This window comes from Monopterus albus, unplaced genomic scaffold, assembly GCF_001952655.1.
Source record: "Monopterus albus unplaced genomic scaffold, M_albus_1.0 scaffold12.1, whole genome shotgun sequence".
Lineage (NCBI taxonomy): Eukaryota > Metazoa > Chordata > Actinopteri > Synbranchiformes > Synbranchidae > Monopterus > Monopterus albus.
The window spans coordinates 2,832,773-2,851,890 of NW_018127892.1; the positions used below are offsets into that span (position 1 = coordinate 2,832,773).

The window sequence follows — 19,118 nt, forward strand, 5'->3', positions numbered from 1 at the left end:
ATGTAACCTGCCGGGCCCTGGAGGCCCGCCACTCCACTCCTCTTCACTTTGCAGCTGGTTACAACCGAGTGGCTGTCGTCGAATACCTGTTGCACCATGGAGCTGATGTCCATGCCAAAGACAAGGGGTGCGTTCTTTATCATATTTTTGTGTTTTAAGAGTTTATTTTGCAGCAGACGGAGATTAAACATGTAGGTGCACAACACCTCGTCCCTCTGGTGTACAGATTTTCACTTTGTTTTTCCTCCTCCAGCGGCCTGGTTCCCCTTCACAATGCATGCTCCTATGGTCACTATGAAGTGGCTGAGCTGCTGGTCAGACATGGAGCTTCAGTCAACGTGGCCGATCTGTGGAAGTTCACCCCACTCCACGAGGCTGCAGCCAAAGGCAAATATGAGATCTGCAAACTGCTGCTCAAAGTGAGGGTCCATTATTGTTACCTTGCACTACTTAGTGTCCAGAGTTACTAAATGTTATGATCCTAATCTGACCCCCATATATGTAAAATCGTCTATTTAAACTTTTTGACCTCTTGTTCAGCATGGAGCCGACCCAACCAAGAAGAACCGAGACGGCAACATACCGCTGGACATGGTGAAAGATGGCGACACAGACATCCAGGACCTGCTGAGAGGTGATGCTGCCCTGCTGGACGCTGCCAAGAAGGGCTGCCTGGCCCGAGTCCAGAAACTCTGCTCCCCAGAAAATATCAACTGCAGAGACACACAGGGGCGCAACTCCACACCACTCCACCTTGCAGGTAAACAATACTGCTTCAACATGTGTTCTTTTGTTTGTTGTATGTGTCTTGTCTGGCAGTGTTTGTTATACTCGGGTCTCTCTTGCAAATGAGATTTTGACATTGTTGAGACTACCTGATTAAATAAAGGTTGTTTGTTTAAAAAAAAAAGTACATCTCTGAGCTATGATTCCTGCCCCTTCTCCTTAGCTGGCTACAACAACCTAGAGGTGGCAGAGTATCTGTTGGAGCATGGGGCTGATGTCAACGCCCAGGACAAAGGAGGCCTTATCCCTCTTCATAATGCAGCTTCTTATGGGGTCAGTCTCTTCACTGTAAACACAAACATTACTTACCCTTACAGATCCCGTGTGGTTTCATAGGGTACTCGGCATTTTGTTTTTGAAATAAAAATGTGCTTATTGTGTTGCTGGTCTTTTTAACTGGTTTTGTGCTCCTTTATTTATTGTAAATTGAACCTCTTTTTGTGGCTGAGAGAGTGAAACTGACTTACCCTCTGTTTCCTCACAGCATGTGGACATTGCAGCCCTGTTGATCAAGTACAATACATGTGTGAATGCAACAGACAAATGGGCTTTCACACCCCTCCATGAGGCAGCCCAGAAGGGTCGGACACAGCTCTGTGCGCTGCTGCTGGCTCATGGAGCCGACCCCACAATGAAGAACCAAGAAGGCCAAACTGCTTTGGACCTGGCCACGGTAACAGCTTCTGTCAAGCAGATGGACAACAACAGATTTGGAATGACTTTTTAGGCCTAGATAGGTGTGGGGCCAGTGAAGTATATCGAAACGCTTCATAAAATGAAAAGTCTGTTTTCACTCAATAGTTAAAAGTAGGTTATAGTCCTCGTTGTTTTATACTCTTCTTTATTGAAGGCCCCAAACTGAAAGAAAAGGGTAGGTACCATAAACAAATCTGCTGGAACTTAAGTCAGACTTCTTTCAACTAGTTTTCCTTGCTGTTCTTGCAGGCTGATGATATCCGGGCCCTACTGATGGACGCCATGCCCCCAGACGCCCTCCCCAGCTGCTTTAAGCCCCAGGCCACAGTGGTCAGTGCCTCAGTCATCTCCCCAGCCTCCACGCCGTCCTGTCTGTCAGCCGCCAGCAGCATAGACAACCTGGCCGGGCCACTTGCTGAGCTAGCTCACCGTAAGGAAGGGGAAAGTAAGTTAGTAGCATGGTGAATTCTGGTCAAAGCAGGTTAACACAGCAAAAAAATGGACATGGAAAGTTAGTGAGCTGTTGACCAGGAAAATATGCTCCGACCTTGTTTGAAACGGTAAATTGTTTTTCATTCCACTTTAACACTGTTTTTTTATAGTGCCAGTGCTGGACATGAACATAAGTCAGTTCCTGAAGAGCCTGGGCCTGGAGCACCTGAGGGACATCTTTGAGAGGGAGCAGGTCAGCTGTCTCAGCAATACTCCAACTGAAACATTTGTGTTGTTCACAAGTGTAACCATAAGTTTCACATTTGTATTTGATGCCTGTCATTCAGGAAAGCCCTGTTATTTGTTAAAGTGGATACTAGAGGCACTGTTTGAGGTGAACTTCTCAACCTGCTAAATTATTGCCGTTTTCCAGATCACCCTGGACGTGCTAGCTGACATGGGTCACGAGGAGCTGAAGGAGATTGGAATCAACGCCTATGGCCACCGACACAAGCTTATCAAAGGTGTTGAGAGGCTGTTGGGTGGTCAGCAAGGTGAGGAGGCATCCTCGCCATTTTGTGTACTGCTGATGTCACATATTTTCACAGCCTACACATAGGGGCTTTTCATTTTGACTTATTTCCTACACAGGAGGCAACCCCTACCTGACATTCCACTGTGCCAACCAGGGCACCATCCTGATCGACCTCGCCCCAGATGACAAGGAGTACCAGTCTGTGGAGGAGGAGGTGAGATGAGTTCAAGTTGTTTGTTTTAAACAGGTACCACCGATCATTATGAACTTAACATGTTTCTGATTGTGTGGACTACAGAACTGAGACCACAAATCCCGTTTAAAGACATATTTAGTAACTGTAGATTGAAGCAGGGCCGTTATGCACCCACTGTATGTGCTTGCTCAATAAAAGTATTAGAAAATTTTTGCAGACCATTGACTGATAGCTGCTAATAGTTTGTCTTGCTAAAACATCATGACATTTTTGTTGTGTGTCCCTCAGATGCAGAGCACCATCAGAGAACACAGAGACGGAGGCAACGCTGGTGGTGTGTTCAGCAGATACAACATCATGAAGGTCTGTGATAGGAATCTCTCTGTGCTTCTCTCTGCCTACAGAACACTGAATAACTATTATCGGGACTATTTCATTGGTAGATGGTGTTCACAGAACTTGATCTCAGTGATCTGACCTGGTGTATGTGGGTCAACATGTAGTTCTTGGTGTAAAGCACGACACCCGACATCTTGACATGATGTGTCATATTGCACCTCACAGATTCAGAAGGTGGTAAACAAGAAGCTGAGGGAACGTTACGCCCACCGACAGAAGGAGATCGCAGATGAGAACCACAACCACCACAATGAGCGGATGTTGTTTCACGGTAACCACGCCCATAGTCACACCAGCTGTTTGGTTCATGTGTCAGCATCAGCGGACTCGTTTAGAGTGGCTTGTTTGACTTTAGTTCTTTAAAACCACTATCAATAACTTTAGGTTTTTATTTGTCCAGTATCTAATTCAGTGTAAAGCACTGAAAATCAGATCCTGTATATATCGTCTCGTCTCCCTTCAGGTTCCCCATTCATCAACGCTATCATCCACAAAGGCTTTGATGAACGCCATGCCTACATAGGTGGAATGTTTGGAGCAGGGATCTACTTTGCAGAGAACTCCTCAAAGAGCAATCAGTACGTCTATGGCATTGGTGGAGGCACAGGCTGCCCGACGCACAAAGACCGGTCCTGCTACCTGTGCCACAGGTAACTCTGACTTCACAAGGAGGACTATCGAGGTTAACTGCACTAAAAGATGCTCTGGTTGTAAAACTTTGCTCTGCTCACCTGTACTCTCAGGCAACTGCTGTTCTGCCGAGTGACCCTGGGGAAGTCCTTCCTACAGTTCAGTGCCATGAAGATGGCCCACGCACCCCCAGGACATCATTCAGTAATTGGACGGCCCAGCGTTAATGGCCTAGCCTACGCCGAGTATGTCATCTACAGAGGAGAGCAGGTACATAAAGATACCAATGTGTGAAAGATTTCTTTTCCTGAATCTTGTTTAGGCTATTATATAAGAAAATATACATTTGCTGTGCGATGTTGGCTAACTGGTTGCTGTTTGTTTCCTTCAGGCCTACCCAGAGTACCTCATCACCTACCAGATTCTTAAACCGGACAGCGCCGCCCAGTCTGCTGCAGGAGCTGAACAAAAGTCGTAGTTACTTTACATCATACATACAAGGACTCGTTGCTCATCATTATCTCATTTGAATTGCAAAGGCCTAAACACCTTTTATGTACCAGACACATTTCCAGTCTTCTGTCCAGTAGAACCCACAGTGACCAGTGCTTCATGAACAGATGTGCTGTATAATACTCTCCTGCTTGTGGTGATGACACACTTTTTCGTTTTACTTGCATTGGTTGCATGTTAATACAGAAGCATGTAAGACCCAACAGAGTGTGTGGGTTAGCTCTCCCCTCCCCTCCTCTCGAATCAGGAGGATGTTCATTGAGACTTTATCAGCATTAACAGTTCGCCACTCTTTGTCAGCTCATGCCTTGTGACTGTGGAGGATTGCTGCCCCCTGCACCTCTACACATGCACCCACCCATACACATTCTCACTGTCAAAGATGTGGACTACTTCTCTCCCACTGCATCTGTGTTCACCCTGTCAGAATAACCTCTGGTAAATGTGATTTTAATGCCAACCCATAACACTGCAAAACAGGTTAACAGTGCATTGATGCTATGCTGTAACACCGAGTTTCTGAACTTTCATCTCAAGAACACTACACACACACACAAAACTGAAATGTTTTTAGTGTTGGTTTTTTTTTTTTTTTTTCCCCAGGGCAGACAAAGGGCTCTCTGTTAAATCACTAAAACTGAGACTTATTTTGTCATCACAGTAATCACCGTAAGGCATCATAATTACAAAAGGTGTGTATGTATATTAAATGGATTATATACGAGTGCTTCAAACCGTACAGCAGGTACATGTTGAAATGTGCTTGTGATGCCTTACAAGTTAACACCTAATGGCCAGTGGACTCAGCAAAGCACCCTTTCTGTCACCATGCTCTTACTCACAGACATCCCTCGTATATGGATTTGCACTTTTACATAGAAACCTATTTAAGTTATTTTGAATTTAAATGGCAGATTTGTGGGGGACAATATTTGTACAGGTTGTGTAAATGGTTGTGTATAACTGTTGCTGTCTAACTATCTTTGACTGTAAATGACATCAGAACTTTTCCTTTCACGTCCTCTTGTCTTTTTTTTTTTTTTTTAATAAATGTCCCATTAACAGCTTTTAACAGTTTCCCATTTAGTGTTTATTTAAAAATGGTGTCAAAATTCTGAAACGAGACCTTTTCTGTAGAAATGTATCATTTCTGTCTTCACTGTGCATAAGATTTGTTGATGTAACATGACATGATGGAAATAAACTAATTACTCAGACAGTGAAGAGAATATCAGCAGGCTTAAACCACTGACACACATTCGTTTATAAGAGATGTTTTCGGGTCTTTCAGACCACAACCAATGGCTAGATGTTAGCTGTAAACCATCTGGAAGAGGAGCAGCAGCTACTGATGGAGGCGTGCTGGTGCATAGACAACGATGTTGACAGCATTGAAATGAATACAGTTGTACAGGTGTACAAGTGGCCAGTAAGTGTACATCACACATAGTGGTCTATGTAAAGATTGATGTTGGATTATTCATTCTGCATTTAATGAATATTCTATCTTCTCACATAGTCCAAAAAAAATGTTTGTTTTATAGACATTAGGCAAACAAGTGAACCTGAGGCAGGAAGAGAAAGTGTGGAGAAAGATGTCTGTGCAGGGACCTCTATGGAGACAGGTGTGTCACCAGCAGCTATCCATTGCACGATACAATTTCAAAGTAACTGGAGAACTTTGAGTTACAAAATATGATTAGATTGTTTTTTTAATTCATGATTTTTTAGTAAGACACATGGGCTGCTTGACAGACAAATTAGTTATTGTGAAATGCATAAGAATGCAAAAAATGTGCAATACAGAGCCAGACCTTTACACCAAAAAAACATGTTGATAATGTTCTTAATGCATGTTGAAATAAATCTTTTCATAATGAAAATATCTACATTTTTAACTTTTTACCAGTAGATGTTATAGTAGCAGCAGGCAGTGGAACAGGGGGCTAAGCAATAAACATTCAAGAAAAAAATAGTGTAATTTGAGTTATAAAGGTCTTGTGCCCCCAGTAGAGCTTCATGTCTAGCAATGCCCCTGGTCTTCATCCTAACCAGTTTATACAGTCAGTGGTCCTCACACGTTACCAAGTAGTCCTACCACATTTCCACAAGTTAATACTGTTTCAAAAATTCACAAAAGTGCACCCAAACTTAGTATGTGCACCAATCTCTAATTTCTACCCACCAAATTCATCATATACAGTGCAATTTACAGTGTTTATGCATACGGTTAGTGTGAAGCTTCCATAAAAGACTACAACAGTGTCGCATGTAATACACGTCACCATACTCAGCTGCCTGCGAACGCAGCTTGCTACCGGATTGAAAATGTGTGTTTTGATGTCTTTTAGTCTTGTTAGAATGGGTTTTGTTAGATCCTTTTGTATATACCGTGTTTAAGTCATATTTGGATTAAACTGACCTCGCTACTGACGTCACATCATTTTTAAGCCATTTAAGTTAACGTGACTTAAAGTGGTCATGGTCAGTCGCAGAGATGCGGTGGAATTTTATTTTATCTTCGTGTTTCTTATTAACATTTGCGAAACTTCAGGCACGTATATTATCACAGTTGATGTAGGGAGAAAAATAGGGGAGCTCAAACACTTCTGGAGAAGTACCGGCTTCTGGTAGGTAAAATATTCACAGTTTTTCCAGCAAAATATACAGGAGTGGATCTTGGCATACTTTTTCTCAAGCAGTAAATCTAGGCTAAAAGTGAAATCACGTGACTCAGGCTGATAAGCCGAACAGGCCGATAAACAAGCTCATATATCTGACATACTATAAATGCATTTTGTGTCGCTAGTGGATCACAGAGGTAACAGGAGGCTCTTCCTCATGTCCAGCCCCCCTCTCCCTCACACCCAGGCTCACCAGTTTGACCTGAGCATTGACCAGCAGCTGAACATGGCCTACGTGGGCTCAGTTCCCCACGGAGGGATCCAGCAGGTCAGGATACACTGGATGTTGGAGCTAATCAGCGCACAGTAAGTGATCTAGCTGCTGGAGAGCTCTTAAGATATCAGGGGCATGAACTGTGGTTCCAGTGAAAGAAAGCCTGACATTTAGTATAATTTAAAATGTGTTTAGTTTGATTTCCATTTGTTTGTTTTGAGTATTTCTTATGATAAAATTACAGCTGCCTGATTTTGTTGTAGAGATGTTGGAGGACAATCCCAGTACAACTTCACTAAACTGGACCAGCTGATAGACCTTTTGTGGATTAATGGACTCCAACCAGGTATTGTATCATCAACCCAAGCTGGAAACCATCACATCATGACTGTGCTGCATGTATTAAGTAATCTTCTTCCCAGTTAAATCACACACTGCTCTTCATGTTGTCATCTGGTTCCAGGTTGGTGTTTCCTGAAGGAAATTTTCCTGAATGTTTTCATTAGGAATCCAAAGCAGAGTTCTTTCAGTTGCCTGTTCCAAACTAAACTTAAACCACATGTGTGAAATATAAAGTTAAAAGAAATCTTCAGTTCAAATGTGATTTTTCTGATTTGTGTTGTTGAGCTGGCGAGATGCGGCTGTAAGTATCTGAACTGTAGTTATTTCCTTTACTTCTGGTTTCCAGGGTTTGAACTGATGGGCTCTGTTTCCAACTATTTCACTGATTTTGAGAACAAATCCCAAGTGGTGGAGTGGAGAAATCTGGTTTATCTCATAGCCAAGAGGTACATCGGTGAGTAACTGCAGTGTCGTTGTTTTGTCATTATTGTATACAGTAGGTTTGCACTTCATACTATATAATCACGGTCAGTACAAATTGAAATTGCTGCATTTTATTTTTTTGGATAACGTCCTCACATCAACATTATTCTTTAAACTTGTGTAATTTAACCTGAATTTGCTATTTTGTAGACTAAGACTAAGTAAAACGTAATCTGCTTTTACACAGTGTAACTTCTGACATGTCCAAATGTTCATTTGCTTACAGACAGGTATGGCCTGGGAAGTGTTTCTCAGTGGAACTTTGAAACATGGAACGAGCCCAACAACCATGACTTTGATAACGTCACTATGACGATTCAAGGTAAACCCATAGTGAATCCTACATGACATTTTTATGTTATATCAGGGTTTTTTTTAAGTGGAAAAAGTTGTCAGATGTAGCCATCGTACTACGAAGCACAGATTTTCTCCCCTGAATTTTGTTTTCATTCTTTTCTTATATATTATAATTACTTGTGCACATATATTGTTGTTTCTTATTATAAAAATGTGTCATTCGATGAATGCATATTTAAAACTTTGTACATCAGTGATCGTTCCATAATTTATATTGTTTTATTGCAATGTACAGCACTTTGGTCCACTTTGGTTGTTTTTAGTGCTTTATAAATAAAGTTGGTATGGTACATCAGTGATTACACTGACAAAATGAGACCTCAGCTAATCACCGCTGTCTGCCTGCCATATGATCAATAGTGGATTAGGCAGATTGTCGTGAACACATTACATTAGCAATAGCCTGGGTCCCTGAGAGGTAAGGGGGCCCCTGGGCCAGAGCGTCTGTGTGGAGTGACTTGATGTTTTTTGTTTGAATGTCAGAGCTGAGTGACTCCAAATGACCAAAACAAGATGCACATGATCACCAACAGATGCAAAAATGACCATAAAGATTCAGCCACATTGTTTGTAGTCCTTTTTTTGTGTCTCTTCCAGTCTGGAGGCCTTGCTCCTGTATAGGAAGGGTGAAAGTTGTAACATGGAGTAGTGATTTTTATGAAAATGTTCACATTTCACAGGTTGAGTAGTGCCATTACTGATTTTGAATGTGAAAGACCAGACACTGGAATACTGTGTCCATGAGCAGTTCTGTCTTTTATTTCTTTGTTTCTTTCTTTTTTAGGGTTTCTGAACTATTATGATGCCTGTTCAGAGGGTTTGCATGCTGCCAGTAGTCTCCTCAAGTTTGGGGGTCCAGGAGACTCCTGCCATTCTCCCCCGCACTCGCCGTATTGCTGGGCCATGCTGCAGCACTGTTACAATGGCACCAACTACTTCACTGGAGAGAATGGAGTCAGGATCGACTTCATCGCCCTGCACAAGAAGGTGCGTTTCACTGGATTGAAAGCATATCTAGAGCAAACAGAACATGAATGCATTCACTTGCAAGTGTTTTAGATTTGTGGCTGACAAATGAAATGCTTGCACCTTAAAGAATGACTCTAAACACTAAATTCTGTTTCTGTAATCACCTGAGGTATGTAAAACTATATCTAGTAATGCATTCATTAGGTAATTGATTACAAAACTGGGGTAATTAGAATCACTGCTCCTTTAGGGAGGAGGCTACTCGTTGCCCATTCTACAGCAGGAAGTCCAGACAGTGGAGGAGATCCAGGGGCGTTTCCCGCAGTTCCGCAGCCTCCCTGTGTACAACGATGAGGCTGACCCTCTGGTGGGCTGGTCCAGGCCGCAGGAGTGGAGGGCTGATGTGACCTACGCTGCCATGGTGGTTAAGGTGAGAGGAAAAACACCCAGAGTAAAAATCACATTTGAGCACATAATGCTTTTTTATGGGAGGGTTATGTCTCTTAGAGAGTGCCCATAGATTATGTTCCTAGGAATGAGTGACTGAGCTTTTGTGTTGGCTGAAGCTAACATTTAACTTTAGAGCTAAATGTATTAATAATGGCTGCTATTAAGTATTTCAGCTTTAATGAGCCAAGAATAGCATAGGCCCTCAGTGTTTCAGCCTGACTTTTGTTCTTTATATCGCTGAAAACACAAATGAGGCTATAAATGGTTTTTATCACTCAGTGTCTGCTACACAACAGGAATTTCCAGTTTTGTAAAAGGCCAGTATCAGCAGCAGCAGGCATTCATCTTTTAACACATTAACCCTGAGGCTATATTCAGTATATACAGCTAGTCTTTGTTCCACGTAGGCTATTAAGTGAAATGATTGAGCTGTTTCAGTGCCACTTTTCAAACTAAGCCAAAGACAGTTCTTTTTTCTACGGCCTTTAACTATAGTATCTTAATTCTACACGTGTTTCTGCTTTGATTTTTCTTCCCTTAACGCAACCATTTTTTCTTTTACTATGCATTTAATGATTTAATTTAATATTCAATTTAATGTTTTATATATGTACTTTAATGCTTTATCTGTGTACATTGCGTGCACTGTGTTAAGCACTTTGATTGCCTTAGACTGTTATCAGATTGAAATACTAAATTACCCTCAACCAATCTGCTGCTCTTCTCCCTCCAACAGATAATAAACCAGCACCAGGATCTGTTGCTGGTAGAACCAAATAGCACCATCAACTATACCCTGCTGAGCAATGACAATGCCTTCCTCAGCTACCACCCACACCCCTTCACCCAGCGCACGCTGACCGCCCGTTTTCAGGTCAACAACACACAGCCACCTCACGTGCAGCTGATCAGGAAGCCTGTCCTCACCGTCATGGGCCTGCTGGCATTGCTAGGTGACAGGCTCTTTACTCTAGAACGGGTGATCCTTCAGGGGTTTACTGAGCCCTGGTGGAAACGTGTGATTGAGTTGATATAATTCAAATGGGTGCATTATCTAAAGTAGCCCTTGTACAAGCAAAGCTCAGATTTCCAGGTGTTGCTGTTTGATCTGCCCAGATTCTGTCTCAGTGGTCCTGCTGCCTTTCCTGTATGTGATTTCACTCTAAGGAGAGACCCAGGTCCTGCATCAGATTTTGAACTCGGCAGGAACAAGCAGCAGCACAGTGGGAGTTCTGGCCAGCAGCCACAAGCCTGTAATACCCGGCGGCTCAGACAGCTGGCAGGCAGCAGTGCTGGTCTACAACAGTGATGACAACAGCACCTCCACAAAAACTGATGACATCACAGTGTCATTGAAAGGACTGGCTGCTCAAAAGGGTAGGACTGAATATACTGCACAGTTTAATGTTGTTTTAGCTCAAAACATTGGCTAATATCAGAAATCCTACAGGCCTGTATTTCTACAAGTGAGTGGTTCATTTGAGTCCTGTCATCTGGATCAGGTCTGGTGTATGTCACATACTACATGGACAACAACGTAACCAACCCATACCAGCTGTGGCGGAACATGGGCAGCCCCGACTACCCCACAGCAGAACAGTTCAGGAGCCTCAGGAGTGCGCAGGTAAACAGCAATAATATATAAAAATGTACATGACATGATGGGGGGGGGGTTTAACAACATACATTGAGTTGAAAACACAGACATTCCTCCAAATAGCAATTATTTTTATTTCATCCTAAATGTATGTTTTAATAAAATCTACATGAAATGATTGCTAGGTTGTCATCTGCCATGCAGTTTGAGTGTTTGACAGCAGAAATCAGTATAATCCAGAACACCATCAACGGACTCGCATCATTTTCATACTCCTCACTTTAGTGACCCCTCATGTCCTGTGGATGGGGCCACTGTCGTCCTGGAAGAGATCACTCACTTCTTCAGCTTTTTTCCTTTAATTTGTCGCCTGTCTGTATTTTGACCAACTGATGACGTGTCATTGTGTCAGGATCCTCGTGTTGATGGACCCTGGGAAGTTCCTGCTGGGGACACTCTGACTCTGAAAGTCAAACTGTCTGTCCCCTCTGTGCTCCTCATCCATGTTTGTGCACAACCCAAAGCCGTGCCGGACCAGGTCAGTGCGGGGTTTAAACGACTCTCCTGCTGTGTCAGTGTAAGCAAGATGGCTTTTTAAACAGCCACCAAACCAAGTGACAAAGTGGTTTTCTATTTAATTTTAGAAGTCACTTTGCCAGGAATGTAACTCAGAGTCTGCTGTGATTAACAGTCTATGGAGCCTGTTAAACTCTTCCACTGTTGTTTAATTCAGTTCAGTTTTATTTGCATAGCTCCATATCACAACAAAAACTCATCTGAAGGCACTTTACATAATAAGGGTAGACTTTACAGTATTATAGAGAGCAACCCAACAAATCCCCCTTGAACAAGCACTTGGCGTCAGTGGGGAGGAAAAACTCCCTTTAACAGAAGAAACCTCCGACAGACCCCGGCTCTTGGTGGGCGGCCTTCTGCCTCGACCGGTTGGGGTGAGTGGATAGAGGAGAGACAAAAGAAGAAAAGCAACAAGACACAACAATCAAACACTGATCAGGTCGATGTGGCTGGTGACTGCTCGTCAGAGACGTAGAGCTCCAGGGCAACCTGCAGAAAGGTACAGGGAGAGAGAGAGGACACACTACGGGAGAGAAGAGACACACAGGTAGTGACGGGTGCATGGAAAGTGGAGGGGAGTAAAGTTTTAAGATTATAGAGTAGAATAGGTGAGGTAGAGAGGATCAATTATTACTGTCTTGAAATCCCAGCCGTTCTCTCTAAGAGATATTTTACAACTATATTTGGCTCTTGATTAGGTTAATGGATTGCGCTTCATCAGGATCACCAAAGGCCAAGTCCTGATTGTCTGGTCTGATCACTGTATTGATTCCAAGTAAGTGCACATCACTGATTATTTGTTTTTGCATATGTCACTGCAAGAAACTGTGAAGTCATGACAGCAGGTACCAACTTATTAATTTAAACAGCTTGTTATCCAGAACTCTCATACCAAGTGTAGCAGTACAGTAGACCAGTTTGAGATGTTGATATGTAATATACATGACAGTAAGCATTCATTCATTTAGTTTTCTTTGCATTTGCAGATGTATCAAAACATTTGAAGTTGAATTCTCAAAAAAAATCAGCAGGATTAACACACAGGACACTATTTTTACTTCATATGTTTTTGCGCCTGGTAAGAATTCTCTGTCAGCCCCTTAAAGGCATAAATGAGCAGCAAAGCGCAAAACAGTATTGCCTTCACCTTTTAAAACATACCTTGGCATTGTGACATCCAGCCTTATAAAGAATACCATTTACCTCATTGTGTTCTGCAGCGGACCAGGAAGTTGATGGTCTGTACAGAGTTCGAGCTATGGACCACTGGGGAAGGCCTGGGCCATACTCGCTGCCTGAGAGGTATTCAGAGGAGCACTAGACCAGGGTCAGGTCTGCTCACATGGATATTACCTTTGAAAAAACCTTTTAGAGACCGCAGCCTTCTGATTCTATATGTTAAACAGCATGGGATGATAAAGATGTAGCTTCATTTTATTATTTACTCAAACAACTGGACACGTTTTCATAGATGTTACTCAAAAAGAAGTAAATAGCAGAATTGGATTCATACACAGTCAGATTAATTGATTTTTGTCTCTTCTGTGGATTTGTTAACAGTAAGGAAATACAGAAAATAGCACAAGCTTTATTCTTTCATGTAGAAATGAACAGGCCACCTGTGTCATACATCCCTAAGGACAATTTGTTAAATGCAGTGTTGGAATGAGGCTTTGCTGATCATGTTTGCTGTGCACAAAATGTGTCGATACTCAGATTTGTAATCAACAAAAACAGAAACTTTCTTAACAAACTGTTGCAATCAGACCATCAGAGTCATCCATCTAATGTTTTGGTCTGATTAATAAAATTTAAATAATATTATGATGATAATTCATATTACTTTGTCATCTCTAAACTTATGTTCTATTTTTCACATTTGAAAAATGTCTTTTGATTGTTTTGTGTTTACTCGCTAGATAAGTAAAGTTTGGCTCATTTTTTACAGAGACAAGGACAACAACCAGATATTATAATTTATTAATTCAGTTTATCAGTTGATGCTGTTTTGCTGTTCTTTTGTATTTAATGTGTGGTCAGTAAAACTGTCACAGTGCTGTTTTTAATTGTTGCCTTTAGATTCCTGCATTGTTTTTGGTTTAATAATTGCATCTTGTGATGATATAAGCTGTAATACCTGGAGACTGAAAAGATTTTATAAGTTAAGATTAAGGTATCTCAATCTATGATGGCTATATGGAAAAACAAGGTTATATTGTGACTGTAAAACATCACTAACAGATGACAGAACAGCAGCAAACTAATGTTAAATATATTTAATAACGTTATGTCTTAAGGCAAATTTACCTGTTGTTCACATTCAAGAAATGATTAGTTTCATGGTGCATGCTTGTTTTTAAACAAACACTACCAGATTTTTGAAGGAGTTTGGTGACTTTGTATACAGGTATAAAAGCACCATGGCCAAAGAAAAAGCTGAATGACAGCCAGCAGCAGCAGCAGCCTCATTGTAAATATGGTTTATTGCAGTAAGTCCAACTTCATGGATCACTACTATGTTACATTTAAGAAGCTGGCACAGCTTGAGTTATATATTGAATGTTATGTTTGTTCTCATAAAAGCAAAATTAACTTGCTGGACTTCTGAAGGGAGTTTGGTCACTTTCTATCAGTAAAAGAAACAAGGAGCTTAAGTGAAACAACGTGATCTGTCCTTGGTGCTGAAGAGAAGAATCCTGAACTCAACTTTTGACTCAGGAACCTGAAACACTGACCTCAGCGTCTAACCCTGTCCCATCTTCCACCAATAACAGCTGTTTAACCAGAAACATGCTTCAGCGTCACGTGTGTAGTTTTTACTACACATTTATTTCAGTGACAATTTTTATGAATAAAGACTTTCCACACAAAAAATACTTATGAAATATCTGATGCTTTGTTACTAGTCACCTGTTTTGTTTATGTTTTTATGCCTCTGCACAGGCGACAGCCATGACTGGAATAATAATTCAACATGGTGTCAACCTGTAGACTCGACAACCCAGTTTTTAGTCATAGCTGCTGTCATTCTCATCACAGAAAATAAGATAAATACACCCAAAGTGAGCGCCCCAGAGTTTAGTCATCTGGGTTGTCTGTCTCTGCCAGGCTTGGCCTCCCAAGAACCCACACAGTAGAGCTCTGACAACAATCACATCTACGTATGAAACTATCACATTTGTGACTTTAATGCTTTGCAGGTGTGGGATAAATTCCATGCTGGGAGGTCTCCCACAGGTCCAAAAATATAAGAAGCACACGAAACGCAAAACTGTACCTCACCCAACCTGCTTGAAGCCCAAGTCTCCCTCTTGAAGCTGTTAAAAAGAATTTTTCATTTGTTAATTTTCATTTCCTTACTCAACCAATTGGTGCAATTAGTAACTGTTGAGCAGTGCAATTTTTACTTTAAAAACCCGTTGTGGTGCGCCCAATTTAAAAAAAAAATCCCATTCACCACACACATTTAAGTTCCCCTCACCAGTCTTGAGAAGAGAATGTTTCCTAACTACAGTAGTGAAAGCTACAGTAAGTCTAGACAAATGGCATGTCGGCAAGTCCAGCTGTACTTTCAGTCAGCCCTGGCACTGTTGTTCTAGTAATAACGTGAACACACGTCCAGGCTCAAGCCAACAAAATGATCACATGGCAGGTGTATTATGGCTGCATCTAGTGTTTTTCCATCATCATCATATGTACAATTTCAACATGAGTAACTCAGCAGGGAGAAGTTAAACACTGACCTGTATACAAAGTCACCAAACTCCTTCAGTGCCTTTTCCATAAAAATATTGATAAAATACTATTTGAAGTCTTGGAGAGATTTGTTTTATGACACCTATGTACCTGCTTGTAAATAAGTCAATACAATAAATTAGATCTGTATTCATTCTAATGAGATCTACAAAGGTGTTTGCAAGTAGGAAGCAATGTAGAATCATCCGAGGATAAAATGTGGGACAAATGAAAACCTCGCATTTTATATGATGACTAATGTGAATAACATTTTTAATTATGAAACAAGAAGCTGCTGTGATATTAGATCGGTCTAATCTGTGCTGTAACAAACCGATCATAGTCAAATACCATATGCTGGTAAACAAAAACTACAGAGGTTGTGTACTTCTGTATTTATGACTGCTTCATTACAAACATGAACTTAATATATTGGTACAGCTGTATTTGCAGTATTACAATGCTTTTTTTCATATCACGTAATTAACTTTAAATCATTGGATCTGGCAACATTCAACACAACAGTGAACACATCCAGAACATGGGACTGTTAGATTGGCTGTGATCAAACATTGCCATTGTTGCTCCAGAAAACGGAGGGAGAGGTTTGGAGTTTGGACGTCAGGATCTTCACACAGCACATCAGCTTCACTTCAGAATGGTGTCTTCACTTGCTGTAAGGACAAAGTTAAATATCTGAGATTAGAAAATGGGAGATTTTACACTTCAAGCATGAGTCACATTGAAAAGAGAAAGGGCAAAACTTTGTGCACTTCAAAGAGTGATGCAACAGTAAATGTGTATTATTGTGCATGAATCGATTAGCATGCAGATTACGCATGTGCCAACTGAAAGGTGAGTACTGGACATGAATGAGCCTGATGATGCTACCTTCTGCTAGTTGCTTGGCAATGCGCTCCTGCTCCTCACGGATCTTTTTCTCCTCTTCCTCAATCCTCCTCTCCTCAGCTGCTATTGGCTTCAGGTAGTCTGAGCAAATCAAGAGGTTTAGTAAAAAAAAAAATACAATACTGATTAAGTGGGGAAAAGGAATTTGCACTCATCATTAACAGCCTGCATTGGATTTCCCAATGACAATCTCTACAGTGTTTATCAGCTTTCTTACTGATCTTTACCAAACATGGTTTGTGTGTCTACATACAGACAGGCAAAAAATGAAAGGAAAACTCAACGTAAAGTGTATTCTGAAGTATTAGGGTCTCTAGTCATCATCTGGTACAAAGGACACTGCGTGATGACTATTCAGAATGACTTACCATATCGCCTTTTGCCATAGATGACTCCAGCAATCAAAGCTGAATACCTGGCTGTCTGTCATGGAAAAAGTTAAACACATCAGTCACAATCATAACATTTCAAACTAGCCTATTCAGAACAGGTCCAGAATATCTACAAGTACAATTAAATGGTAACAGAGCTTTCAGTTAAACTCTTGATGTTTTGCCATTCACTCAGTATTCGTAAATTCTACGTAAACAAAGGACTACAGCAGCAAGCTCACTTCCATCAAGTACCTAGATCTAGACTGATAATGCCGTGACACCCACTGAAGTCTATATAGTGCTGCAGGAATCTTTTGAGGTCTTTTGAGTTAGCGCCACTGTCGGTTCAGTGGAGACAGCTTAGTTATCGTCTATTAGCAACATCAGGGTGACGCTCGGTCAGTGCACGCTGCATTTATTCTCGACCGAAACAAACAGCAGAGGGCAACATACGTTACAGCTGGTTTGTCAAACCATAAGTAACCAACTTTAAACCAAAACAAAGGGGATGCGGTATTATTCATAATGTATTATCTTGAATTCTCTCTTATCCTCGATTGTCCATTACTTCCAAAGACCTTCTTTTTATAACCAGTTAGCGCCACTGTCGGTTCAGTGGAGACAGCTTAGTTATCGTCTATTAGCAACATCAGGGTGACGCTCGGTCAGTGCACGCTACATTTATAGCATCCAACACGTTAGACTGGTGCAATAATAAGACAAAATGTAACGTGAGCACAGTCGCATCTACTCACTAGGTCTTGGTTTCACTCCAAGCTTTAGTAACGTCGCCAAAAACAAAAAGCTGTTTGTTAGCATGCTTCACAGCTAGTGGGTAGCTGGCAAAATGTCATACGACTGCAAAGACCACTTTACAGTAAAACACAAACAACCTCTTTTCACAATATAACCGGCAATACAAACCTTAATCAAAGGCGACACTGCAACCGGAGGAACCATCGTTGTAGAGGAGGCTAACAGCTAGCAACAGAGGTCACTTTATCACCACAGAAGACAGAGGAAGAGACGTTTCTTCTTCTTCTTTCTAATTCCAGCAATTGGCAAGCAACGTTAGATGCATTACCGCCACCTTCTGAATAGGAAGGAAAAATACTCCGAAAACACTATTTTCCTGATTTCCTTAGCAAAATATCCTTTATGTCAAACCATACTTTATTTTCTTCAAGCTGTATTATTAACCTTTGTCTCTCTTGTTGACATCTTGGGCATTCCTTGAATACATGGTCTGTTGTTTCAGACATATCACGATAATCACATCTTCCAGTATTATGTTTATTCATTTAAACTAATGTACTAATCAGTCTTGTACGTCCAGATCTCACCCTTGAAATTATATTTTCCTTTCAATTTGACCTGCTAGTATTCCTACTCCTACCCACTTTCTTCTGAATGCCATATAACTGATGACCAGCTCTTTCATTATTTCTTAAAAGCTGCCACTTCTGTAACATTTTACACTTAATTATACTTTTCAATTCTGCCATACTATACTTGATCTCCAAACAGATATTAGCACTGCCTGAAGCTTCTTTAGCATTGACATCAGGTTGCTTATTGCCCCCTACCCCTATGTGTGAAGATATCCACAGAAACTTAACTTTGATTCCTGATTTTTGAAGATTGTTAGTTAATAAAACTCTATTAAATACTATATCTTGTCTGGTTTCTGAGTGAAAATTCCTTAAGCTAATCAAAGTTCAGCGGGAATCTGAGCCTATCAGTACTGCTGTACCCACCGGTCTATATTTTTCCATCCATATTAAAGCCAACCATATAGCTAATAACTCTCCCATATGAACACTTAAATTATCACTCAATCTTTTAGCTATATTCACTTTTAATTCAGGAATCACACAGGCCACTCCAACTTTTGAATCCAATAATCTGGATGCATCTGTATATATTTGTATATAATCAAGATCTCTACCATACTCCTATGTACTATTTCACCTTTTATTTTCCGAAGTAATTCCAAATCTACTAAAACATCCTCAATCCAGGAACTGCTGGATACACTACACTGGGACGAACATTTACATCACTTAGTCTCATGTCATTAGCTATCTTCTCTGTCACCCATCCTTATCTGCCTTTTCTCTTGTTCCTGAAATGTTTTCAACACCATTTGCCTGGGGAGACCCACACTATGACCTTTCAAAGTGGCCCAGTACATTAATGCCAACTGCAATCTTCTAAGCTCCAATGACATTTCCCCCCTTT

General features: G+C 41.1%; 2 protein-coding genes and 1 long non-coding RNA gene across 4 annotated transcripts in view; 2 read left to right on the forward strand and 1 right to left on the reverse strand.

Moving 5' to 3' along the window:
* Positions 1-4,815, forward strand: part of LOC109954764 (tankyrase-1-like) — a 17,033-nt gene extending 12,218 nt beyond the window's left edge. The window contains 14 exon segments of the mRNA XM_020590302.1: positions 1-127; positions 254-419; positions 541-760; positions 950-1,059; positions 1,271-1,459; positions 1,732-1,927; positions 2,085-2,167; positions 2,348-2,468; positions 2,566-2,663; positions 2,934-3,008; positions 3,210-3,315; positions 3,508-3,694; positions 3,788-3,944; positions 4,066-4,815. The exon segment at positions 1-127 is cut by the window's left edge and continues 17 nt beyond it. Of these exon segments, the coding sequence (XP_020445958.1) occupies positions 1-127; positions 254-419; positions 541-760; positions 950-1,059; positions 1,271-1,459; positions 1,732-1,927; positions 2,085-2,167; positions 2,348-2,468; positions 2,566-2,663; positions 2,934-3,008; positions 3,210-3,315; positions 3,508-3,694; positions 3,788-3,944; positions 4,066-4,152 (1,922 nt within the window). The 3' untranslated portion in view covers positions 4,153-4,815.
* Positions 4,816-6,477: 1,662 nt separating this feature from the next.
* Positions 6,478-14,262, forward strand: idua (alpha-L-iduronidase). Of its 2 annotated transcripts, none has more exons than XM_020590631.1 (14): positions 6,478-6,817; positions 7,037-7,177; positions 7,349-7,431; positions 7,774-7,881; positions 8,137-8,232; positions 9,052-9,254; positions 9,487-9,666; positions 10,423-10,639; positions 10,854-11,063; positions 11,189-11,310; positions 11,696-11,821; positions 12,558-12,634; positions 12,846-12,937; positions 13,080-14,262. In XM_020590631.1, the coding sequence occupies exons 1-14, from the start codon at positions 6,669-6,671 to the stop codon at positions 13,178-13,180; spliced, it is 1,905 nt and encodes a 634-aa protein (XP_020446287.1). In that variant the 5' UTR covers positions 6,478-6,668; the 3' UTR covers positions 13,181-14,262. The 2 variants fall into 2 exon arrangements, with proteins under 2 accessions (XP_020446287.1, XP_020446288.1); XM_020590632.1 differs by having other exon boundaries at positions 6,730-6,817; positions 6,997-7,177.
* Positions 14,263-15,300: 1,038 nt separating this feature from the next.
* LOC109954942 (uncharacterized) lies at positions 15,301-17,917 on the reverse strand. The gene is made up of 4 exons (XR_002274201.1): positions 17,802-17,917; positions 16,872-16,926; positions 16,486-16,584; positions 15,301-16,268 (listed from the first exon to the last, which is right to left on the reverse strand). It is a non-coding gene; the product is annotated as an uncharacterized LOC109954942 (long non-coding RNA).
* Between the last annotated feature and the right edge of the window lie 1,201 nt (positions 17,918-19,118).